The following is a 26,668-nucleotide window of genomic DNA, read 5'->3' on the forward strand; positions in this document are numbered from 1 at the left end:
TGCGAACTAGAGATATCACACAAAGGTCCTACGGCCTTCATATTTGGTATCAAACGCACCCTTTTGCCCCCTAACAAGCGTCTTTTTGCAATGCATGTTTGCTTAGAGGTGAAGCCGACTTAAAAAAGACCCGTGTGAGCTTGATTATTGTACGCTGGCTTTCCCGCATTGCCCGTTGAGCAGTGAAGCATGGCCATCTACGGAGGGACTAAGATTACAGAAAACGGCTCTAACTCTCCTGTTGTTGAAAGCGTCTCAAAACAAAATAGTATGTGATAATTAGACACTGAAATGTCCCTAAGATTACGCCGATTTTAATTTACTTGCCTTACGTAGTTCACAGTGTAGTTCTAAACCTTATATAATTACTGTCTGCTGGCCATCAACGCAGGGAGTATGGTTACAGAAAACGGCTGTAGCAGTTGCTTTACCAGAACTACCCGGGAAAAAAAATTATATCGCAAGTATCCGCTAAGACGACTCTAACATAATGCACAAGAAAGAAGCCGGAGTTGAACGGAATCTTCGTAAAGACAACCGACAGCTCCGCTGTTAAAGCAGATTTCAAACTGGGTGGAACTGGGTTTCGGACCTGTTTTGCACCTGTATTCGTTTTATTCTGCGCACAGTGTCAAATAAACATAAACTTTAACTTTGCTTTGAAATTTTAATGCACGGGGTTGCACCTTTATCTATGTCCTCTTATCGGAAGCCACCTGTGGCGATCACGCTCGGACCGAGTGCGAATACGTCGGCACAGGGAAATGAAACTTGTACCCTGAAAAAAATTGCGCCCACCTCCCCGCGAGGGGAACCCTGTGTAGATGCGACGCATCGTGGGGTTCACTTGGTGTTTCCGTTGGATTGATTCTGAAATCGCGTGAAACGTGTCGGGAACGCGTATGATTATTATGTTTTATGATTATTATTATGTTTCAATCTTGGTCAATCTCTCTAAGTGGTATGCTTCGGGCTTCGCTGTCGCAACGACCTTTACTCCATCATTGTTGCTGTAACTAGGAGCTTATTTTCTTTTATTGCAAGTGTTAATCATTGCCCCATCATGCGTTGTATCAGTAGCATCTTGACGTAGTTTGAATGAGTCAAGGATATAAGGCGCGTTCCTAGCATTTGATTCTGTCTCGATTTTGTGGCGCAGTGGGAAGAGCACCCTGTACCTCGCGTTCCGCCCACAGGGTCGTGGGATCGAAACCGGGCGCCGCTAACTATTTTTTTTTTATAGTGTAGGGGAGTGGTGTGGACGGACAACAACGCCGTATGGAAAGACAAGGCGAGTGAATGAGATGCAGTCGCATCTAAAAGCCTTCTCTGGGCAGCGAAGCTGGCTTGCGTGCTTTGAAGGCAAAAGCCTCGCGATGACTCTTCACCACTCTGTTCAACATGCGATGTAACAGAAGATATAGAACATGTCATCTGCATGTGCTCTAAATTCACAGTGCCAAGGCAGGCTGTCTTAACATCTTTGTGTATGCCACACCACGTAGGACTTAAACTGAGGGCAGTTTTTGGCTCTTTGTCGTAACCACGCCAGCCTGTACGGGCTACCAAAGCTCTGTTGCTGTCCTTGCGAAGCACTGGCTTGGACGAAGTGTTGTGATTGACTTCACTGCCAAACTTCGCGTATGTGGTTGAACGTTCGTGCTCATCACCTCCCTTTTTTAACAGCGAAGTTGTTGAGCAAATCGTTTTTCTATGGTGTCCGGAGGTAAAAATAACAAGAAAATGCCGAGCGCTCGTGCATGCGTGCCTCGAGCGCACATTCGTCAAGCTAAGCAAACCCACTTAGGAAGGTTGGCCAACGGGGGCCACAAAAAAACTCCAGCGTTCGCCGTATCGTGGCAACACTTGCTCGGAAAGAGAAAGACATGTCATAGCGTGCGCCCCTCGTTCGTTCGTCCTTGTTTCCTCGTGCGCATGCGCTGTGTACTGTAGAAGAGCCGCGACTTTAATGTCGAAGCGGCTGTAGGTGATCTTCGATTCCACATTGCACGGCCGCGGATAGTTTGCACGGCCGGGGAATAGGCCCCGCTTCGAGAGGCTCGGTGTTCAAAGCATCTGCTAGAGAAGGAAAGTTACGTTTTCAAAGTGGCGTACGAAAACGTCTATCAAAACGACGAGCTCACTCTGTTCACTGTGGCCTTGCTCAACGTAGGGCCATTGATATGCCGTGCCGCCGACGTCAACCATCACGCCACAACGATACTAAAACTCAAATATGTGTCCGCCAATGATCATCTACAACATCCTGACCATTCCAGTCTTGCGCGTGAGTGCAAGCTACCCTGAATTTCTAGTTTTTATTTATTTATTTTAATTCACAGACCTTCATGTTTTTGATTTCTCATATGGCGTAACAAGCTGTAGCGAAATGGTTCTGCTAACCCAGCATTGTATTCCCTTCCTCCCTCCCGCTCTCTCTCTCCCTCCCTCCCTCTCTCTCTCTCTCTCTCTCTCTCTCTCTCTCTCTCTCTCTCTGTCTGTCTCTCTCTCTCTCTATCTCTCTCTCACAAACACACACACACACACACACACACACACACACTTGTTTATTGCCACATCGTATTCAAGTTTCTTGGCTTTCGTATCTTTGATTTTGGCGAAAATTATTTGAACCGGCCTTTTACTGGTACAGCGTGTTTGAGTCTCTTTCATCGCCTTCGTTGGAACCGTATTGCACGGTTCAGTCTATCACGAGAGAAATGTGGCGTTGTGATGACACGTAGGCTTGGCAGATCACCAACAGAGACGTGTCATTCACGCTGAAGGATGAAGTTTCTGTAAACTCGCTGCCGCACCTTCTGGACGTCTATGGTCAACAGTCTCTCATATTGATTCCTGGGTTTCCGCTGGCGCTGTAACAGGATAGGCCACATAAGAAGGCAGTGTAAGACTCCACGTTGCAACAAATGCCACCGTTATGGCTACTTGTCAGCAGCATGCGTGCAAACCTATGCAGAAAAGCTGCGTTCGCGCCGTGAAGCGGAACTGTTGCATCTTACATCATGATGCAAGTGAGGTCGTGGATTCTTCGGGGGAAGCTTTTGCGGAGCAGCAACGAGACGACAAGGCTCCTGCTGTGTCCACGGAGGACGCATCACGTTTGTCACCACCTGAGGACCAAAGAGGTGGCGCCAACGTTGCGCTCTTGTCTGCGACAATGGACCGAGTTACCACATTACCGGAATCGGCCACCGTCGACGCAGAACGAAGACATGGAACTTAACTCTGGTACCAAAAAGCGGCCTGCGCCTCTTGATGAAGTGGAGACTTCGGGTGACAAACCAGAGGTAATGGAGTGGAAGCAGGCGAAGAAGTTTCTTGTCAGGGATGCTTCGGATTCTGTTCCCGCCGCTTCGCCGGTGCCATCCGCGGCTTTGACGGCGGGCTTCACATCCGCCTCTGGTACATGCCTGGTGAGCTCAGAGGCTGCTCTAGTTGTCGACCCTGCATCGTCATTATGGGCAGTTTTGGCTGCCTCCCAGGCTGCGGAAAGTGCTGGTCGCCGTCCTGCTGACCGGCCTCGAGATGGTAGAGACGCTACACTGCTGTAGGGTGTCATGGTGGGCGCTCTTTCCTTTCAGTCTGGAACGTTAAATGTCCGTGGCTTACGCAACAAAAGACGTCAAGGCCAGCTTCTTCACTTTTTGTGGGGTTGGAAGCTTGACGTATTGGTCATTCAAGAAACCAAAATTGAGTCGGATGAAGGGACTGCGGATGCTCTAGCTCCTTTTCAATCAGAGTACAAAGTGTGCGTTAGCCATGCGAAATGGTTATCTGCTAAGTACATGCTCTTTTTGAACAAGCGCCTCGAATTCGGTGTAGAATTTGTATCTACTGGTCCGGAGGGGCGCCTAATAGTATCTGACCTAATGATCGCGGGTCATTCATGGTGATATCTTGTCGTTTCGCACCATCTCAACCTCGGGAACGGGAACAATGTTTCCTATTATTACATCTTTACCTGCGCACTGAGCGCCACTTCATGGTCTTGGGGGGCTTTAACTGTGTGTGTAACCTGCGTGGCAGGTCGTGTGAGCACTTTTGAAAACATTGCTCGTGACTTTCACCTTTGTGACATTGGAGAAAACGTCCGACTGCAAAATCGTTCTACCCATTTTCAGGGGCCTCACACGCTAGGCTATATATATATATATATAGATGGTATTAATGTTTCTTTAGATACCCTACCCTGTGTCCATATATATAGCTATTCTGTGCATCCGGTATTTTTTAGCGACCATTGCCTTGTATCTGCTGCGCATGGTAGCCAACAGTGTCGGAATCGTCGCCTCCGCTGGGAATCAGAGAAATTTAACGATTCTTTACTAACCCATGAGCCTTTTTTAAGTGTGTGCCAGAAATTTTGCAAAATGCAAGAAACGGCAATGACCTGCCTATGCTCGCACGGTGGGAATTACTTAAGCAAAAAGTGAAAGTCACTGCTATTGGAGAGGCTACAGTGATGTTGTTTGAAAAGAAAAAAACACATAAATCGCTTAAATAAATTGTTGAGACAACTTTACAAACAAGAAAGCCGATTTTGTGGTCAATATATGTATGACATTCGGGATGTGAAGGCGCAGCTACAGGCGTTGGATGTTGAGAAATACCGGGGAGCACTAGTGCGGTCGAGATCGCAGCGCTTTGGTGAAGTGCAACCGTGTCGCCGGTCTCTACAGGAGATGAGCGCAGTCACGTCCTGTCTAAACTATAGGGGTGGGCGATTGGTCGATTAACCTTCCGATTAATCGATTAATGCTTTAATCGCGATTAATTTTTTTGATCGGTTAATCCGTTGAAGTGTAGTGTGCCACGAGAGAAAGGCCTGCTGTCTTCAACCCTGCGTGCGACTCGGCGTTTTTTTTTTTTTTTTTTTGCGTTTTTTACGTCCTGCGTACCAGCCTTCTGCTTTTCATTAGCGGCCACCACCCTGAACTGCCACGTTGCTTTTGTCCAGACCGTCGCTGCCAGTTTAAAGTCGCGCCCGCAGGCGAGTGGGGAACTCCGTGCTGTTAACGCCGCGCAGCTCTGAACAGAAAACGCTCTTTGGGGGTTCGTCTAACCGAAACAACATGCTTCCGCATCGCGGAAAGGAGCGATCGGTGGCGGCTGTTTGAAGAATGTAGACTTTCGAAGTCATTAAGCAGATTGTACAGCAGCATTGTACGCTGGCCAACGAACCAGATGTTTTCCAAAAAAGACCGCCTGTCTTGTCTGCCACCGTCCTCGTCTTTTTTTTGCTAAGCCTCCCATTCGACAGATCGCCGCGAGCACGTTCTCAGCTGGCCGTTAAGTCGTCCGCCACGCCCACTGAAAATACTTCCAGCCTTCCACCGTGCTCCCAGCAAAAAGCGAAAGTACCATTTTTGGCGGAAAATGAAGAGCAAACCACACCTTGCCAGGTGCCGTTATACCGCTCTATGGCAGAAGTAGCCGACGACGATCCGGATCCCTTGGAATGGTGGAGGGTGCAGAGCTGCCTCCTTCTAAAACCAGCACCCGTTGTAAAAATGCTGCTATGTGTTCCGGTAACCTCAACGCCATGCGAGCATGTGTTCAGCACAGCCGGGATGACTGTCAACAAGAAAAGAAACTCTTTGCTGCCTGAAAATGCTAACGAGCTTGTTTGCCTCCGCAGCTAGATAAATTTTCATTAGTTGTATAAAACTATGTACAAACTGATATCGACAGCGTGGAAATAAAAACAACCACCAGGAAAAACTTTTTTGTTTTTTAAGCCTTATTCATCTAAATGAACACATCCGATTAATCGATTAATTAACCGATTAAAGACATCAGATTAATCGGATTAAAATTTTTGATCAACGCCCAGCCCTAGTTTAAACAAGTGCTTGATATCAAGTAGAGAGGAAAAATTACTGATGACACTATAATGTGATAACGATGGATTTCGCCAATTATTCTAGAACTCTATTCCAAGCTCACCCCCCCCCCCCCAAAAAAAAAAAAGTGGTGAGCGAGGAGTCTATTGACAAATTCATTAGTTTGCTGCCCAAATTAAACCAGGACGAGCTTGAATCTATTGACCACTAGATCAGCATGCGAGAATCGGTGTCTAACATTGAATCATTGGCGAAAGGCAAAACCCCAGGACCTATAGGTCTCACTGCAGGATTTTACCAGACATTCTGTTCTTTGCTGGCTCCATTTTTACTTGAGGTTTACCGCGAGGCTTACAGTACTGGATATCTTTCACGCTGTACGAAGGCCACACTGTTCTAGTCCCTAAAAGTAATGATCCTGACAAACTGCGTAAAGTAGAAGGATAGAGTCCCATTTATTTATGTAATATAGTTTAACTATTCGCTAATATTTTCGCCAACCGTCTTCAAAATGTAATTGAGCTCCTAGTTGGTGACCATCAGACATGCGGCATCCGTGGGCGATCCATTCAAACTAACTTACACATAGCGAGGTCTATACTTGAGTGTGTTTCGGGTTCTTCAGTCCAAGTAAGGGAAACTAATTTGGCAAAGGCCTTCGATCGCGACAGTCAGCAATTCCTGTTTCGTGCTCTACAGCATGTGAACGCAGGATCTTGGCTTACCGAAGGTATTCAAATATATCATACTAATGGCTCGACAAGAGTGATAGTCAACAATCGACTAACCCAACCAATTCACCTTTTTTCATCGGTTCTTGAAGGGTGCACGTTTCTCACCACTCCTGCTTTGCATATACCTGGACTATTATGTATGCGCATAATGCAGGACAATAATGTTAGAGGCTTTACTCTATCGTCCTTCGAGGTGAAAATCTTAGCATATGCCTATGATTTCGCTGTCTTTTGTACTGACAAGCAAACGCGGAGAACGCTCTTGCCATTACACAAGAATTTTGTGAGGTTTCAGGTGCGGCCCTGAATTTCGAGAAAAGCTGTGGATTTGGTTGGGAGAATGGGGAACGACACTCGATTGCTTCATCGTAATCAATTGTAATAGTCACCTATCGTATATAGGAGTACCCATCTCGCAGTTTCACAGTAAAAACTCGCATTGGTCGGAGCAGGCGGTGAAGGTACAGCGCCAAGTGAATGACTGGGCTGTCCAGTACACGGGCGTGTAATATGTTTTTTTTTTTTTTTTATGACGCGTCTTCTTTATGTCCCACAGGGGTTATATTGCTCTCTCCTCAAGATACAAGCTTTTCACCGGATTTTGGTGTTCGCGTAGTGAGCCCATGCGTCGCGATAACCTTTTCCCTCCGGTTGTGCGAGGGGGCTTGTTCATCTTTTTGTTTGGCAGCTTGTTTGGCAACCTGTTGCGTTTGAGTCAGCTTTGAATACAGTTTCTGACGGGTTTCTATTAAATTTATCTTAATTAGATTTCTATAACATTTTTATTGTGCCCAGTCATCGCAACCTGTTGCATATGAGCTAGGTCTGAACAAAATGTCTGATGAGTTTTTATTAAATTTATCTCTATTACCTTTCTATAAAATTCTTATTGAGTATAGTCGAATATCCTGTTGCCTGTGAGTCAGGTTTTCTGGCACGTTTTAACAGAGGAGCTTTGCAGGGGCTCGAACTCTCCGGATGTGATGTCCGCCATCCCAGGCGCCACCGCTCCCAAGTGCTCCCAAGACGAAGTGACGGGACGTCCATCGCGCGATCTCGGTTGACGAGGAGGGGCAGGCGGCGCTATAGCACCCCACATATATGCACCGATAAGCCTCCGTGGGTGGGCTATAGAAACGCAATACAGAGTCTATTGAAACTCAGCATAATTAAGGCAATAAGATTCTTGCTGCGTGTACGTTATAAAAAGTTTATTGCCTGTCTAATAATCACAGTCCGCACGTTCGGAGGTCTAGCGGCTTTATAGAAAGGCAATACAAAGTTTGTTAAAACTCAATATAGTGAAGGCAATAAAATTCATGTTGCATTTTTGCAATAAAAAGTTCATTGAATGTATATAGGCTGCAGTTTTTAAGATGGGAGATTTGGTTCAGTCTATAAAAACGCAATATGAAGTGTATTAAAATAAATGTCTTGAAGGCAATAAAATGTTGGTTGAGGTTTTGCAATACAAAGTTTGTTAACTTTTTAACGAGCACAGTCTCTAAACGACGAGTTTTAAATGAGTTTTTATTGACTCTATAGAAACACAATAGGGGGTCTATTAAAACTCAACGTCCATTTTCATGAGGGACGAGCAAGACTTGAGGGACGAGCAAGACTTGACACGTAGTAAAGTTCCAGTATCATCGTTTATTTGCATAGTTGCGGAGCGAGTAATTCTCGTCATATATGCATCGAAGAGGTCGTCGTCTTCTTCGCGGCAAGTGGTGGACGCAAATTAATGCTCAGCATTGCTGTCTTCCACCAGCTCAACTGGCGAAGCTTGCACCAAGTCGCGCAAGTCTTGAACCACACATCGAAGCTGCAGGATTTCATTATACGTGAGCACTGAAGGACACAGCACCGCACATTTGTACGTCTGAAAATGTTTATTTACGTGTTCCATCGTCGTTTCGCACTGTGTTGTAGCCATCGTAATATGCATCGATATCGTCCTGTTCCTCGTGCCAAGATACATGCGCGGTATACCGCCTGCCGACGGCGCCGGAGTTTATTTTTTGTTTTGTTTTGTTCTGTTTTCTAAAGCCACTGCGTGCCGGGAACGCTCGACGGTCACCGCGAGGCATGCGCTAACGAGCGTCCGCATTTTCTTGGTATTTTTTTCCCGCAAAACCGAACTTACGGCTTGTGCAACCGCTGTTAAAAGTATACCCACTGTGCGCCAAGCAGCATGCAGGTACCCAAACCCAAACGTTAGGCCTACGGCGTGCACACCCAAGTGTCGCCGTGGGTATTCTGTGGTGCGTATCTCCAGAGTAGCACATACTCACAGTGTTGAATTGGCCAGCCAAAAAATCCATCAAGAGAAAGATTACCGTTCAACCGTCGTCGTCGTAAGGCGGAGGGGTTCATGGGTTCATGATTTATTGTTATTTATCTACTCTTTACATCGGCGGCCATTTTCTTGACCGCACAAGGACGGTTTTCGCAGAATGGGATACTTACAGCTCTCGCCTTAAAATTGTAAGCCATACCACTTTTTAACGGTGCATGAAAGCGAAGATATTCAGCACACGACACGGAGGCGACATAATTGTTAACATAGGTAGCAGCTCATTTATCGCGAACTAGCAAATCATGACGAGTAAATTGAACACTGCCTATAATGATAGAGTCGTCTTAGCGGCCAATCGTGACATAATTTTTGCTGGGGAAGTTTCGATCAGACAGCAGTTATAGCCGCATACTCCTGCCGTGAGAAGTCCATGCATTGACAGCAGACGTGCATTCTGTAACGTTCACAACTTCACTGTGAAGTAACTAGTTATTATTTCTAAACTAAGCGCAGTGACACGGTCGTCTTAGGGTCCAGTTGTCACACAATTTCTTTAGCAAAATTTCTGATAAAACAAGAGTTACAAGCGTTTTCTGCTAAGCATCCGGCATTCAGTTGTCTTTGCCGCAAGGCGCTTCCCTCGCGAACAGGAAAAATGCACGGTATACTATACTCGGTGACAACTTAAAGGAGTACTGACACGAAATTTCAAAGCTGAGATAACTATGTAAAACGCTTCCTTTTTATCAGGAGATATCTCCCAGCAAGTTTCAACAGCAACCGTTCAGCGAAACATATTTAAAATCCATTTTAATCTTCGCCTTCACGAGAAAGCCCAGAGCGGGCCGACGTGACATCATCTGCTACGTGCCCCAAACTGCCGACGTCGGGGCTCCCGTGACGAAGCCGACGCGCTGGCTGTGGTCATGGCGCGCGCTGCTCGGGCGTGTGTACACGTCATGGTTTTGGGACTGACGTCATGCTGCCCGGGCCTGTGGGGACGGCGAAAACCTCAGCCGGGCTGGGCGCGCGCGTGCGCTCGCTCGCGCGTGCTTCCAGAGAGGCAGCGATACGGCAAGAATGGTGACGTCATGTTATACATGCTGTCATGGCGGCCGCTCGGTGTTTTTCAGTCGAAACCGAAACTGGCACGAATAAACGACGCCGTAAATGAATGTTTACGCTGCGCCCGACCGTCTAATCTGTCATTCTATGATTAGTGGGCTGGTAGGCAAGCGAAAAAAACGTAACATAAAAATTTCGTGTCAGTACTCCTTTAAGAACGGCACCGGAAGTTGCCGCTGTGCCTTATCACCGTAGCCGGATGTTTTTCCGCGCGGCGCAAGTAGGGCGTTACTGGGAATATTTTGAACATGGCGTGAGCCGTTCCCGTGATTTTTTGGACTTAAAATGCTGATAAACGACTCCAGTGACGACAAAGAAACTGCGTGAGACAAGGCAGACGATATCACGCATTCATAGCAAACCCCTTTCAAAACGCGCGCGCACTGACGTCACGGGTCCTGCGCTTTGGCGGAGTGATACACTACATGAGGTGGTGCCGTTCTTGAGTTGTAAATAGCCACTTCAAGCTTCGCTCCACAAGTCCGCGAGCTTTCAGTTCAGACAACGAGTGGCCTGATACCCCTGTACGCCAAGCATGCGCAACCCTCTGTTTTGCGACTTGAATTTCCCTATACGTCAACTGAGCCGACCGCGCTGCAAGCAATTATTGGTTTGTGTGAGACCGAACTTTACCATCATTCGCTCACTCAGCTTGTAGTAATTCAATAGGCCTATTAATTTGTTCATCGGATATATTTAACGCTACTTAAACACAGAAGCCCCGATAATGAACATCCATTACATTTTTTTTTTCGTGAAAGAAATGAACACATGCCGGTTTCGAGTTATCCAAAAAAAGAAATAAATTACACCATCTTCCCGTGGGGAACCCTGATGAGGATGCGAAGCATCATGGGGGTTCCGTGTGGTTCCATTGTGTTACCGTTATGTTGAGTGACCTGGTGTTTAGTAGCGCCAGAGGGAATTCCGCGTCCGGGTCCACACCGGTGGCAAAGACACGCAAGTACTGTTGTGTTACGGTGAGTAGGCGGTGGTTCTCGAGGCGCCGAAACTCGTCCGTCATGTTCTTGTCGATGTTGGCGTCTCTGTGGTAGAATCGGTAGTCTCAGTCAGCGTTGGTGAGGTACAGGTTGTTGACGTTGGTGAGCCGGCTGAGAGCAACGTACACGCCCTCCTCTTCGCAGCTTTGTCTTCTTCTCCTTCTTCCGTTCTTCAGCGGTTCCCCTACGGGAAGATGACGACGATGGTTGAACGCGAAGCTATCTCGTGATGGATTATTTGGTTGGCCAATCCCTAGGGGCATCCTGCCACAATCATCATCAGAGGCGCTGCGGACGGGGCACGGACGCGGGACATCCCCCCGAGCAAGAGATGCTTCGCATCTAAAGAATAAATTATTCCGTACAGTTAATCTATACATGCAAATAGACGCTGTCATCTAGATGAGCTGAATAGGTTTCCACAAGAGATCTATTCCATGGATTACTGGGATGTTATAGTAATCGAATGCACGAGCTAAAGACCAAATAACAGTCCCGGGCTGTATAGGCATACAGAAAAAACGATAGCCCAATTGCGCTGGTGTGGGCACGTTCAGGATACGCTTCCTGAAAGGGACACTAAATTGCAAGAACTAGTTATTTTATGTCGGTAGATCACGTTTCGGTAATACAAATATACCTAGCGCGGTAGCAACATCTTTTTGGCCAGAAGATGCCAAAAGCGTAAAAACAGGTATCGCCATCCCATACATTTTTTCCGAACTACGATTTGAACGCCACAAATCATGAAAGGCGGACTGGGATTGGTGGAGCTTCTTCAAGAACCTACGGCAAGCTAGCTGGCAGCTTTACCTGAACACCTGATTTTAGAATGACAGACACAAACATCAGCACAGTCAGCTTTGAAAAGAGGTGGCGTCACCGGCCACCTCACAAGCTATAGGCTTTTTTCCAGTCCCGCTTTCCTCGAAGTTGATTTGTCTTGGTGAATAACCGTATAGTCGAAAGACTTGTGAAGATGGAAGCGCAAGTGGCAACCATGCATTCTATATAATTGTGCCAGTGTGCATATACACCAGAAATAATGGCAAAATATGATAGATCATTAGCGGGAGTGGCCAGGCGACCAAGCTGGTGGTACGTCGTCGTCTTTACTAGTAGTTTTATACTCTTCGCCTTGGTGGCAGCACCTCACGATTTCGTCAGCATGTGGGCGGCACTTGTTCTTCACCGTTTGTGACGTGCCTTTTATGCGGTGAAAAAAAAAACGGGACAGAGAAATACCAGCGTTTATTATTTATTCCTAAGCAAAATCTGAAAGAGCTACGATTGCTCTAAACTTTCAGTTAAAAGAATAAGCTATTGAGTTTTTAGTGCCAATTTCATGTGCCCAATTTGGCGCTGCCCCACTCAGCATTCGTGGTGTCGCAAAATTCGCGAGGGAAAGTGTACGGGGCAGTGGTACGTTTTCACGCCTTTGGAATTTTCCGCGCAACTGCTGCTGCTGCGAGTGATATATCTGCATTCGCGACACTGTAATCTGCTGATATATAATTTCACGCTTTAGTATCCCTTTAAAGAAAGCGGTGCTTGCTTCAGGGAAAGGGGCCCATGCAGAGACAAATTTTGAACCGCATGCGGGGGGAAAATATGTTCCAGAACCTCGTGGAAAACGCTTGGGATAGAAATTGGAAGATAATTACCCGAAGATGGCCAGCTCTCTTCCCCATAGACCGGAAAAAAACTTGCCTGCCAGAAAATCGCGCAGAACTCAGACGTGAAATAGGAGCGAAAGAAAAAAAAAACTGCATGCATTTTCGCGTTTTTACTTTTTAGATATCCTTCACACCAGTCCTTAGATATCTTGCACATTTTTAATAGGTTTGGCACATTTGTATGCCGTGAGGTTCAACGACGACGACGACGATGATGAGGGTTAGGATGATGATGGTGGTGATGGTGATTATGTCCATATGTGGTGGGCAAAAACGTGGGCATCCAAAATGTCTTTCTTTTCTTTCGTAAAAAACTGCGCCGCATGTTTCTCTTGGAGCATCTTGATAAATCAGGAACTCGAAAGTCAGTGTGGCTACAAAAGAAATCATCTTTACTAAAGTTGGTTTATCGCTTACCGCAAGATAGCGCTTACGGTCAGCATAAGCAGAGAGAGTATACGAGTTTAGAAAAACACACTTCGTTCGTTGAATTATGGTATCATACTATTGGTCGGCGCCGAATACTTTTCCCTTCCGATAAATCTTAGAGCTTTTGAGAGTCTACAGCCGAGCTACTGAAAAACTTTATTCCGAGCTTTGTGGGATTCATAGAAAAAAATCACACCGTAGCTGCAGTTACAGTCAAACCCGTTTATAGCGAACTGCAATATGCACCGCGATTACTTCGATATATCCAATAGTTCGATATAGCCGAACCCGCCTATAACGAACTTATTGCTACGAGTTCGCAATGCGCGGGAGCAACCCCCCCTCCCAACTCCGCCATCCCCGCAGCAGAAACGAGCACAGTAAATTAGCCATTACCATACACAAAACAATCCATTTATTACAAATCATAAAGCTACTTTCCGCCTTAACTGCCTACTTTGCAAAAATGCGGTGATTTTTGTTTTCACTTTTGTTTTGGCGGCTTCAACTAGCATAGCATTCTCTACACGAAACATTGTTTGCACCAGTTCGAGTCCGCGTCCTCCAAAATCTATGGAAGCATTGGCGGAGCACATCGACTGCCGAAAGCGCTTCATTGTAAGCGTCGGTCGGCTTTCACTCGCGACATCATCGCGAACGCTGGCGAGCTCTTCCCACAGTTCACCGATGCTGCTCTCTTGGTCCGGACTCGCGGAACGGGCGGGTTCCATCGTGACTCCCGCGCATTGGAAACAGTTACGGAAAGTATCGGGCATCACGTCGCTCCGCGCGAGGCCCAATGTGTCAGTCACGGATCTTGCTCCGTGGTCGTGGCCAATCCGCACCTAATTCGCCGGTTCGAGACCATGCATTTCGGCAGCCATTCTAGGCGCGCAGAGTTCGATATATCGGATGTGAACTTCGTTATAAGGAATATTTTTCCCAGGTATTTCTGTAACTGAAATATTTTTGTTCGATATACAGCATAATTCGCTCTATCAGGGTTCGTTATAGCCGGGTTTGACTGTATACTGTGCGATTTGCTACACAGGATGTATGTCCAGGGTAGATTCGGCGTTTGCGTCCCGTCGTCGATATATGAATGGATTTTCGTTAGCTACTGCTAAATGGCTGTCACACGCTGGTTGGCAGCAGTTTCGATAACACCCGCTTTCGTATAGCCGCAGTCACATGCATGGTCCCAAGCAAGCCAAAGGCAAGCTTTTTACACATTCATCATACCAGATCTGCGTATTAATCCTGCATGCACCTCTATAAGCGTCCCCGTATTTCCCTCAGCTGTTAGGAATTGGTTCCAACTTGGATGCGTATGTAAATAAATGACGCGATCGCACTGCTGTGTGAATAAGGAGCACTCCTTTTTTTTTTTTTCTCTCCTGTGCGGATATACGACGTGTACCTGTATCCTGGCAATCGACGAATGCTTTAAGTCGTCGCCGGTGCTCTTGAAGCCAACCGCAACATCCCACATCTTTCCAAATTATCCTAAGCTGAAAAATCCAACTCTGATGGTGTTGTCAGCCGTTTTGAAGCGTGATAATCTAAATGTTTGTGTGATACATTAACACCCCTCCCTCCCAGGAACGTCCATTTTTCTCAAAATTTCACAGCGGCCTTTTGCATTGCATCGCCTGGTTGACACTCCACGACTCGCTCAAGATGCGCGTTAAAACGCTCACTATGAACGTTATCCGGTGTACATTCACTTGGCGGCACCTTGTTGCCTTTGCCGAGTGAGTGCGCAGACGGCACAGGCCTCCATCGATCGACCTTGGGAGCACCGCCACCCCAAGACAATTGCGCGCCTCGACCCGTTCCCCCCTCGGCCATCGGGCTTGCAGCTGCGGGCTGCTGGACGCATGCCACGGGCGGATGTGTGCGGTACGCGAGTTACGCACGCCCGAGGGGCTCGGGCTCTCGTCGTGACGGAAGACATCGGTCGGAAATTCGCGTCACGTTTTGCTACACGCCTGCATTTAGTCGCGAAACGATACATACGGAATCGCAAGGAGGCGATGAGCACCTCGGATGCTGTCATCCGCGCTTCTCGCACGAACACCTTTCGGTGTGTGTGCGTTTGCATGCGTGACGCGTTATTTCGCTTATTCCGTATAGTAAACGCACCTGCCTCACGCATGGCGCCACGCCAAATCCTACCAAGCGCTTGTTTTCTTGAGAATTCGTCAAAAGCGTCAGGGAAAGAAGACCACAACATCCGTACACTCCGAATGGCCGCGATCATATTTATCTGCCTTCGTTATTTGCGCGTTTGGAAAGATGCGAATCTGAAAGCGATGAAGTAGCGTCAGCGAAGGACGCGGAGTTGTCCAGACGGGATGACAAGACGCAAGGAAGCCCGGGCAGAGGTTGCGCGCCTCCAGTGAGACGCGAACTATGGACGCGAGCGGAGGAGCGTTCGCCAGCTACAGCGACCGAGCGCCGTGACTCGGCTGGCCTCCAAATGAGGCATAATACACACAGCCTCGACGCGCTCTATCGTGTCGGCCTCTTTCCTTTCTCTCGCGAGTTCGCGCCGAACGGAAAGCAGGGAGCAAAAACAAGTGCGGCGTCGGGAGGCGGTCCGCGTGACGTCACGGCCCGACAGGCGGAGCGAGGCGGCGGGCGTTCGCCTCCCCGAGGGCGTATCCCGAACCACCGAGCGGCGGCAGCGTGGAGGCGAGCAAGCGCTCCGGGGAGCACAGTGCGCTCAGTGAGCGAGTCGTCCCGCAGCGCGCGACGATGCTCGCGGGAGCCCGACGAGCGGCAGCAGCATGATGGAGAGCGCCAGCCTGGGCCGGCCGCGCACGGCTGCGGCGGCAGCGGCGGCGGCCGCGGCCGCCGCGGCTGCCGCGCGGCTCGACCCTTTCGACCAGGAGCTGGGGGCCGCCGAGGCGCCGCACTTCCAGAACGGATTCGCCATGCACGCGCACCACCCGCACGCGGCCGCGGGCTACACGGCCGCCGTGGCCAGGGACTTTCTGCTGCGCGGCGCCACGGACCTGGCGCCGCCGCCCCCGCACCACCACCACCACCACGCGGCCGCGGCAGCGGCGGACGGCATGTTCGTGCACCACCACCACCACCACCACTCGGCGGCGGCAGCGGGCGAGCTGTACTCGTCGCGGCTGCCGCTGACGGCGGCCGACGTGTATCGGGGCGAGGCGGCGTTCCAGGCGCGGCCCGAGCCCGTGTACGCGACGGCCATGGGCGGCCACCCGCACGGCGCCTTCTTCCGCTACATGAGGCAGCCCGTGAAGCAGGAGCTGACCTGCCAGTGGGTGGAGCCGGCGCCCATCCACCACCCGCACCACCCGCACCACCACGCGCAGCTGGGAAGCCCGCGCAAGCCGTGCAACAAGAGCTTCTCGTCCATGCACGAGATCGTGACGCACCTGACGGTGGAGCACGTGGGGGGCCCCGAGTGCACCAACCACGCCTGCTTCTGGCAGGACTGCGCGCGAAACGGCCGCCCCTTCAAGGCCAAGTACAAGCTGGTCAACCACATCCGAGTGCACACGGGCGAGAAACCCTTCCCCTGCCCCTTCCCCGGCTGCGGCAAGGTGTTCGCGCGCTCCGAGAACCTCAAGATACACAAGCGGACGCACACAGGTCAGTGCCGGTGTCCCATTCTCCCGCCGTGCATGCCGAGCGGCGGCCCCGTGTGGTGTGCTTTGATCGCGGCACGCACTTAACCCGGAAGCCTAAAACCGGCACGTAAATCCTTAACGCAGCCGCGGCCATAAAGTCTCCTGGCCAACCAATCCCCAAGAACCGGCTTTTTCTCAAACCGCGATCGGAAATTCAGCCACCGTATCCAAGCGTGGCCTTTGCAGAGTTGACACCTCAGCCACACCTATAGCGCGCCTCGGCAGTGTCAAGCTCAACTTTGAACAAAATATTTCGCCACTGGTTGCAGGGAATCAAAATTGGCGCGTGCCACTCACAGTTCCGTACTCTTTCAGTGCTTTATGGGGAGAGAGAGAGAGAGAGTGTGTGTATGGTGGGGTTCCGGACACGCCGCGTAAGCGCGCGGAAACTGAAAGGTTGGAGTAATAACGCTATCGCATTAAAAAGTAACGGTAGTGCGGCGCCAACTAAGTGAGACGCATGAAATCAATGCACCATGCTCGCGAGCCGAGGTTTGTTTCGAACACCTGTGGTTCATGTCAACGCAACCCTCTCTCTCTCTCTCTCTCTCTCTCTCTCTCTCTCTCTGGTGGGCGATGCAAAACAAACGGCCCTTTCCCCGGCCGCAAGGGGCGCTGCGGTGCGTGTATTATGCACACTTGACCCGTGCCGAGAGTACCTTTCTGCTGCGTAATGCATCACGCATCGACGGCCTCTGTCGAAGTGGCTCCGTCATCGCCAATTTGTAAAGCGGCCACACGTTCGAGTTTGTATTCATTAACATGCTTGGCTGACAGCCACTTGTGCATTGCCGCCCCTCTCCCCACTTGATACGACAGACTTCTATTCGGCTATGATAACGGCGAATTAAACTGTACGCACAATACCCCGGAGAAACTGCGCGGCATAGATGTGGTACAGTTGATTCCGCGCGGCATGCCAAATATGCGAGGCTGCGCATTGTTCATAATTCATATTTAGATCCCGCCAAAAGGGGCGGAGCTGTGGTACGCCTCCGATTGGACGACGCCCGCCGGGCTATTTCGACGTGACGATACTGCGACGGCCGTTGCACAGCTGTGAACGTGGCAGGTTTGTGCATTGCCGGCCGTGCCGACAAATTAGTCCGTGCGACTTTTCGAGGAGTAAGTTCTGGACGCTACTCCGCCGAGTAAGTTCTAGACGCGTCTCCGCACAGCCTGCGCGGGTGTGATTTGTTTCGGAAAATCGCGTGCTCCTTATTTATTTCATGCACAGAGACGGCGCGGGCATCTTCGCGTAAGGCCGGATCTGGATTAATGTCTACCGAAATCTACATTAACGTGTTTTGTTGTTACTCCCCCCCCCCCCAATCCGATGACTATATTTTGTGTACACGTCGATAATGACAAATTATATTGGAAAACAGCACAGAGTTACTGGAACACGTTGGCTGTAATTTAAGCCGCAGTGACAGTGTTCATGCCATCCTTCGCGAACTGTCCGAACCCTTTGGATACTTCGGAGAGACCCGTTGAGTTGTCCATTGCGTTGTCATGCGTGGGTGACCAGTTGCCTTTATCCTTTCGTTGCACTGCACTGTGTTCAATCGCGAACTTTGTTGGAGACTACGCTTGCAGCTGCGAATCTTTTAAAAACCGGGACGGGATACTCTATCTCGCTTATGTCATTTAGTGCCGCATATACCTTCTTTTTAACTCAGTCCAAATCCCCGACACGCCGCATATCGGTAAACTGGCAAGTATACACGATGATGAAGATGGTGACGACGACGCCGATGATGATAATGACCCAAGCTCTTAGGTGCCCGCGCACGTCCGAGAGCGCTAAAAAACGGGTGCGTTCGCGAGAACAATCACTCCTCATATTTATATCTGCGTATTTTCTCATCAGTGTCAGTCGTTTCGAATATAAAACTTACAAAAATTTCCGCCGCTTGCTTTTGTGCGCACACGAAACAAGCACTACAACGCAAGGCTGCTGTAGTACCACTGAGCCCGAAAGAGGCATGTGCTCATTATAGCTGTAGATCAGTACTTAGAAGTGAAGCCTGGGGGCCTGTTGGGACCAAATATCACCCTTTAACCTGTTCGGCATCCTTTTAAGAAAGCTTTATATTTAGTTTACTGAATCATGGGCAAGAAAATAACCACAATAGGTTTCATTACTCTAATTCGGATCTTTGGAAATACGGCTGCCGAAACGAGTCGAACCTTGTACCTGAGTGGTTAGCAGAACACAGCTACATAGGTATAACTCCACCCTGCATGGAGGTTGTTCTTGGGGATCCAAGAGCTCTGGCAATACCTGTGAATTCGATCGCGCCATTTGCGATTTCTTTTTAGGGAATTGATGTTAATTAGTACATGTTGTGCAGTGAAATTTGTGGAGAGCTTCCTCTGCCAATATCTTCGCCCCAATTTATTTTTACTCCATTGACGCAATGATGGCGTAAAATACCGGAAACAATATAAACATAAAATCTGCTTTCGTAAAATAAAGACGAGAGTCGATCGAGCAATAGCTTTTTAGCAAACGTGTTTTGGAAAGAGCTGAAGTTCGCTAGCGGACTGAGGTCGATATTCCCTAGGTAACACGGACAGCCAAAAGCATGTTACAACCCGCCGTGGTGGCTCCGTGGCTAAGGCGTTGCGCTGCTGAGCACGAGGACGTGGGTTCGATTCCCGGCCGTGGCGGCCGCTTTTCTGATGGAGGCGAAAAGCAAAAACACCCGTGTGTACGACATTTCGGCGCACGTTAAAGATCCCTGCAGGACGTCAAAATTAATCCAGAGAACACCACTACAGCGCGCCTCATTGCCTGCGTTGCGTCGGTGCGTTAAGCCCTACGATCACTCTATTAATCAATCAAAACCGTGTTACAATATGAAGAGGTCCAAACGATCCAGTAGAATATTGATTATCCTGTAGGCACACATTTCAAGACGTTTTCATCCATATGCTGAGTAAATTTTCTCGCGCTCTTTGTGAGTTTATATATATATATATATATATACAGAAAGAAATGCCGGCAGTCTACAACGCCAAAGAAGGCATAGGGGAATGGTTAGAATATTTTTTACCGTTAGTGATGTTACATTTTTTTTATTTTTTATTGTTATTACGTGAGAAAGAAAGAAAAACACGCGCCCAGAGTGGGGACCGAACCCACACCTTTCGATTAGATCTCGAATGCCTTACCAATTCGGCTATCTGGGCGACTGTGTCCTCCTTCACTTTCTGGGGTATTTATAGTTACTACAACTGTATCTGACGCTTGAGGGTGGTAGCCAGCGCCACTCAGACTACACGGGGAGAAGGGGACCTTCTTTTCAACCCCCGGGGCGTGTCGCGAACGTCTACAGCCTGTCATAAGTGGTTAACCGGCGGGAAACCCTCTTATGCTACCTTGGCATCAAGGCTGCCAGAACCGAGGCCCTCGCTAAGCTTTCGCACGATAATAGGGTTTGGAAATGAGGGGCTCGTTAGGAAATACAGAAAGAAATGCCGGCAGTCTACAACGCCAAAGAAGGCATAGGGGAATGGTTAGAATATTTTTTACCGTTAGTGATGTTACATTTTTTTTTATTTTTTATTATTATTACGTGAGAAAGAAAGAAAAACACGCGCCTGGAGTGGGGACCGAACCCACACCTTTCGATTAGATCTCGAATGCCTTACCAATTCGGCTATCTGGGCGACTGTGTCCTCCTTCACTTTCTGGGGTATTTATAGTTACTACAACTGTATCTGACGCTTGAGGGTGGTAGCCAGCGCCACTCAGACTACACGGGGAGAAGGGGACCTTCTTTTCAACCCCCGGGGCGTGACGCGAACGTCTACAGCCTGTCATAAGTGGTTAACCGGCGGGAAACCCTCTTATGCTACCTTGGCATCAAGGCTGCCAGAACCGAGGTCCCCACTCTGGGCGCGTGTTTTTCTTTCTTTCTCACGTAATAATAATAATAATAATAAAAAAATGCAACATCACTAACGGTAAAAAATATTCTAACCATTCCCCTATGCCTTCTTTGGCGTTGTAGACTGCCGGCATTTCTTTCTATATATATATATATATATATATATATATATATATATATATATATATATATATATATATATATATATATATATATATATATATATATATATATATATATATATATATACGTGTTATAGGTATGTATGGACTTCACAATTGAAAATGAAATACTATCAATAGAATTGTTACTGAGAAATGTTACGTGTTATTTGCTGTCTTTTCGTAGGCCGACCTGTTGTTTCAAACGTCCATTTATGAAACACGTGACGCAAGAAACAGATGGCCGGTCCTTACGAAAATTACTACAGATAGACGTCATTCAGCGGCCGTTACGAGCAACGCTGCAGGCCGCTTTTGTCTGTCGTGTATACAGCGCAGCGGGTCATTGTAGTGGTATGCAGGCTGCAAGCGAGGACGACCCTTCTTTGTTTTGAGAGCAGCTCCATAGTTCGCTTGCCCAAGAGTCAACAAATATTTGTAGAGAGAGCGGCGTAGTAGTCGATAAGTATACAGCCTGTCAGAGCGGCAGACGTCATATTGACACCTGGAGGGGAACAAGGGAATATTATTTCCGTTACGAGCATGCAATGCCTCCCTTTGAGCGTGTTCGAGAGAGAGAGAGAAAGAGCACTTTTTTTGAACAGCTCTGCCTGGTGTGACGCTATATCTTTTGTCGTTTTTTAGGGCAGGTATATAGAAATTGGCGTGCTGTTCACGCTCGTATTTACTCACGAACCCAAACCGGCACTACCATTAATTACTGTCAGTCTAATTACTCACACTTAATTTTAAATCACGTTATTAGTCTCTTTTTTTGGGGGGAGGGGGGTGACGAGAAAGAGAATTTGGAACATAAGACATGGGGACAATGTAGGACGCTCGAGGACCAGGAAAGTTAACGATACACAAGGAGTTTGAGCCCCACCGAAATGTTGTGCAGAAAAAAAAAACAAAAACACCGGGTACAACACAAACCATACTTGAAACTTCTTCGCGTATGTAGCATTCCCCGGTTGACTACAGTTGGAAGGGAGGGGAGTATCTTGAACTAGTATCCAGTACGTTGTACCACGCACTGGTTATCACCCATTGCAAAGGGACACTGAGAACCCAGACCTTGGGGCCGGTAACACAGTCGCACCTCTTCAATGATCCGGCGATTTTAAATTTTAAGCACGTGATATACCACAAGTATTGTATGACATAGGCGCCTGAAAATCGAGCGAGTTTAAATAAAATTAATGTTTTTGAACCTATCATATGACCACTTCCGTTGGAATAAGTGAAGCACGTTAGGCCCAAAAAACGATTAGCGATGCCATTGTATCCACTGCAGCTGTAAAAATGCCCCCGGCAGCGAAAATGAAAATAACGTTAAGTCTGAAGATAAGCTCAAGCATTGCAACAACAAACCGTGAATGAATCGCGAGCTGATATGAGGCGTTTGGCACACCGAGGTATGCTTTGTGCAGCACACAACCGCCAAGCATCAGCATGCATACTCCGGACACGCACACGAGGGAGAGAGAGAGAGAGAGAAAAAACTTTAATGAGCAAAAATAAATTGTGGGGTATGCGCTTCTGTTTTTAGGAGCGATGCCCCTTAGGGGCTGGGGCTGTTGGCATCTCCTGTCTCATGTAGTCACGGCACTAAAACACCGGGGAACTCGTTTACGCCTCGCTCTATAGAACATAGCGCGTACCGAAAGAACACCGGGACACTCGTTTACGCCTCGCGCTGGCGTGCTTCGTAACGCGTACTAAAAAAAAAAAAAAACCGGGAAATTCGTTTACGCCTCGCGCTAGAGAGCTTCGTGCTCCAAAGACAACAGTCTTTGGCTGCAAAGCTGTATACCACTACCCCCCCCCCCCCCTTCCATGGTTTCATCTCTGCTGGCAAAAAACGCTAAGGCGCCAGGAATACACTTATACACTACATGCTTCGCCCCTCACCAGGTTTCACGTTGGTGTAGATGGCCCCTACCCCTCTCTTAGCCTAAAATTGACCGCTCGTAGAGCATGTATAACGACTGCAGTACCTCCGTTCCAAAACGCTCCTTCGTTGACGAAGTAGTAAACGTGTATTTGTGTGCGTTTGCGCGCTGACGGTAGTGTTTATTTGGACCTGTTGGTAGCAAGTCTCTGCAATCGGGCAGAGTAGCTAGAAAAAACAAAAGCCAACCACTCCAGTTTGATAGATAATCTCGCTGTGTCGCAATCTCTTCACTAACAACGCACTGTTTTACACCGTAATTAACAACTGGTTCCGCTTGGAGAGCGAGTGATAGAGCCGTTCCTGATAGCTGTGTGGAGAGAATCGAGGGAAATGGGGGGCGGGGAGGGGGGCGGAATTGGTAGAAGAACGGAAGGCGCTTTACAGTCTATCGGTGCATTCGTGAATTACGGCCGCGTGCATTATAAGTAAGCAGGAGAGACACATCAACGTCCGCGAAGCGTACGCGTACATGTCCCGAGAGCCATCGCGTATCGGCGGCTCAATCGACTCTGCCGAACTAACGCCTGCATTCCTCGGGCAAAATGGGCAGGGAGACAACATCGCCACTGAGCCTCTTGGGACGGCTTATCGTCTCCAGACACGCGCTGCTCGCACTTAATCCGCTTGTGGTGGAGCTGCAGCTAACGACGTGTACCGGTGAAGGGGCGCGCTCCCCCTTCGTCGTAAGGGGCCTTTTACTTCGTTGACCGCCGCGGGGCAAAACAGACGGTCGCGCACATCACCGCCGAAATTTGCATTTGTGGCGCTGTGCGGATGCGGCGCGCCTTGCCTCCGCGGGCGCTGCGCCAGGGTTGCGTGCATCACCGCTGCTCTTTCCCCAAAAACTATGTGGCTCTTGATGTACGGGCCGTGCGTAATTAATAGGCGAATGTCGTTTCGTTCGTCGGCGCTGCTGCAGCGCCCCCCCCCCCCCCTTTCCTCGGGCCCCTTCTTCTTTTCATGAAAAGGAATTAGCGCGGATGCACACATACGGATCCTCTAGAGCGCGCGCTGCGTCGATGATTATGCCGGGCTCTCTGGATCGTGGGCTTGGCGTTTACATATATAGTATACATGTCGACTGCACGGCGGAACTATATGGCGCCCTCTGCGTCACCTCTTGCGTAGATATAGTTTGCCTATGTTGTCGTTTGGTTTGTTTCATGTTTATAATTTGATTCACTGGTTGTTGAATGTGCGTCGGTAGTGCTGTGCACATGTGCTACCACGGACGGGGCCTCGTCAGGCGGCCCGATCGGGCTCCATCAACCGGGCGCGATCAAATGAGCTCAAACGCCTTTTGCCCCGTTTACGTCGGCAGAACATTGAAAATTACACTATTTTGGGTGTTGTACTTGTACTCTGCCTAAACAAACAAACAAACAAACAAACCTCTGCAAGAGACACAAGCAGGGCGTATATATGAGGGTATACATAGATTACTGTATGGTCACTCGACGACGGAAATGGTCTATTCTCGTCGCCTGACGTACACAGGAATTTTAGAGCACTTAGATGCTCTCTCTCTCTCTCTCTCTCTCTCTCTCTCTCTCTCTCTCTCTCTCTCTCTCTCTCTCTCTCTCTCTCTCTGTGTGTTGTGGACTAGTAAGAAAGCCGGCGGCAGGAATAATGGCTGACGAAGCCGTGCTCCCCTGATTTAGAGTAAATATGGGCAACTTCAGGGTAACCTCACTTTCAAGCACAGTGATTGTAGTATACACGTATTCTGTACACCTCCTTTTTTTTTTCTAGCGTAAGGTCGCGGGTGCGATTCCCGGCCTCGGCGGCCGCTTTTCTGATGGAGGCGAAAAGCAAAAACGCCCGCGTGTACGAGATTTCGGCGCACGTCAAAGATCCCCAGGTGGTCAAAATTAATCCGGAACCCTCCACTACGGCCCGCCTCATCGCCTGCGTTGCGTCGGCGCGTCAAACCCTACAATCAACCAATTTTCTAGCGAAAGTTGAGGCCATTAATATCGTGATGCAAAGACATGCACATCAAGGACGTGACGTGGCGTCTAGTCGTTGCTTGGGAAGGGACGGAAAAAAACTAAACAGAGTTATCTAATCCGCCTTCCCCGTAACATTTACGAGAGCCGCGTACACCTGTAATCGATAAGGGTACGTGGAGCTCTATTGCTTAATTAAGCAGTTGATTTAGACCTCACGCTACGTGCTTCTCGAAGCCATCGACGCCGTGTCTGTCAGTGCATAGATTAGCGGTCAGATTTCGCATTTCAGACGGGATCCACACCTGCAGTCGCGCGCTCGCACTATTTAAGCATGCACGTTGTCAACACTTCGGAGCGTATACAGTATATACTCCTGAAACATGGCGCCGCAACACCTCTCTTTGCGGCTTCTTTCCCATGCTTCGCATGCGCCCGGGCAGCTGCAGAAGAGCGTATGCATGCCTCGAAGGCTTTCCCCACACCTGGCCCTTATTCCAGTCGCTTATTCTTGCTCTTTATTTCCGTTTGTCAACAACAAGGTGTGAGCGCATGCAAATGAGGGAACGAAACCGGGACGCAGTGCGCGCATTGTTTTCAAACCTTGGATGTCAATGATGCGTTAAGAGAATACAGATTTACTGTACCCATGTTTTGTGTTCGTTTGCTTTCGTGCTACATTACAGCGTTTACGCCGTGGCGTTTTGATCTCAACTGGTGAATACTGACCGCTGTGGTACTGCGAACTATGCATTGCTTCAGAACCCTTTCCTCGAAAATACGGAGATTAATTATTTTTGGGGCTGACAGGGTCAATGAAAATGGGCGAGTTTCAGTAAAGAGATTGCGAGAAAGCGCTTATTTGCTACTTGGCAGTTCCAGCAAAGAAGGCCCCATTGCCGGGCGCGCAGGAAAAATTTGGGTGTGAAGAATCGTTTACCGTTGTAAACAGTTCACAGTTTCAGAACAAAATACCATGCTTAGGCGCAAAAAAAAAAAAAAAAATTTGGAATTGATACGGTTTTGAAAGGAACACGGTCAGAACACACAACGTGATGGCCGTAATAAAACTGGTTCATCTAACGGATTGCCGCATGAGTTAGAGAACGAGAAATCTGTTCGGCGGCGGCGAATGACCCCATGTGCTACCTTGCTATAGGCGTTCTCGCTTTAGCTTCTACGCCAGCACTATTGAGAGAAAAGAAAAGTTTTGTTGGGGAGATCTCGGGACATACGAACCGAACAAATTTTTAACAAAACGCCGTCACTTTCTGTTATGCAATTTCGGCAGACCTAATTTTGAGGGCATGGCTATTTTTGACGGCAACTGTTATTTGGAGCCGGAAGTTGTGCTTGTTATAATTATGTTGTGCCGCTTTGGCGGTAACTTTTTGAACGCGTTTTCCGGTAGTACTTATTCCGTTAAATTGAAACAATTAAATTGATTGAGGTTATGCGTTGATTGGTACGTCGTGTAAGGAGGAAACGAAGTGCCTTACATCGCATTTTTTAAAAGTCGAAATCAGACAGGAGTGACAATATGCGCGCGATGACATGCAAATGACTTCAATCTGGCTGCACTCGGCAGAGCAAAAAAAAAAGAAAAGGCGCAAAAAAAAAGAGCACCGAAACTAAGAAAACGTATATACCACCGAGCAGCTGCAGCAAAAATGGATGTCACCTTCCACTACAATTTCTTAGCATGTGTCAGCAACATTCTAGACATGCAACACACGGGCACGTAAATACTTGGCATGCTACTTTTAACTCTCGTCACGGTTTTGACGCGATATTTTAACGCCCCGGAGAAGGCAAGAAACATCGTGGCCAGCTCCAAAAATACCACGCAGCACACGCGCGTTTCCTCCTACACGTGCATACGGTGACGTAAAGCCCCAGTGCGATC

General features: G+C 48.5%; 1 protein-coding gene across 1 annotated transcript in view; it reads left to right on the forward strand.

The window, feature by feature from the left end:
- Positions 1-15,845: 15,845 nt before the first annotated feature.
- The window catches only part of LOC144170224 (uncharacterized), an 86,686-nt gene continuing 75,863 nt past the window's right edge, over positions 15,846-26,668 (forward strand). The window contains exon 1 of the mRNA XM_077699873.1: positions 15,846-16,758. Coding sequence (XP_077555999.1) covers positions 15,921-16,758 — 838 coding nt within the window. The 5' untranslated portion in view covers positions 15,846-15,920. The remainder of the gene's footprint in view (positions 16,759-26,668) is intronic.

The sequence above is a fragment of the Haemaphysalis longicornis genome, unplaced genomic scaffold, assembly GCF_048455015.1.
Source record: "Haemaphysalis longicornis isolate Haplotype H1 unplaced genomic scaffold, Haemaphysalis longicornis Haplotype H1 scaffold_2, whole genome shotgun sequence".
In the NCBI taxonomy this organism is placed as follows: Eukaryota; Metazoa; Arthropoda; class Arachnida; order Ixodida; family Ixodidae; genus Haemaphysalis; species Haemaphysalis longicornis.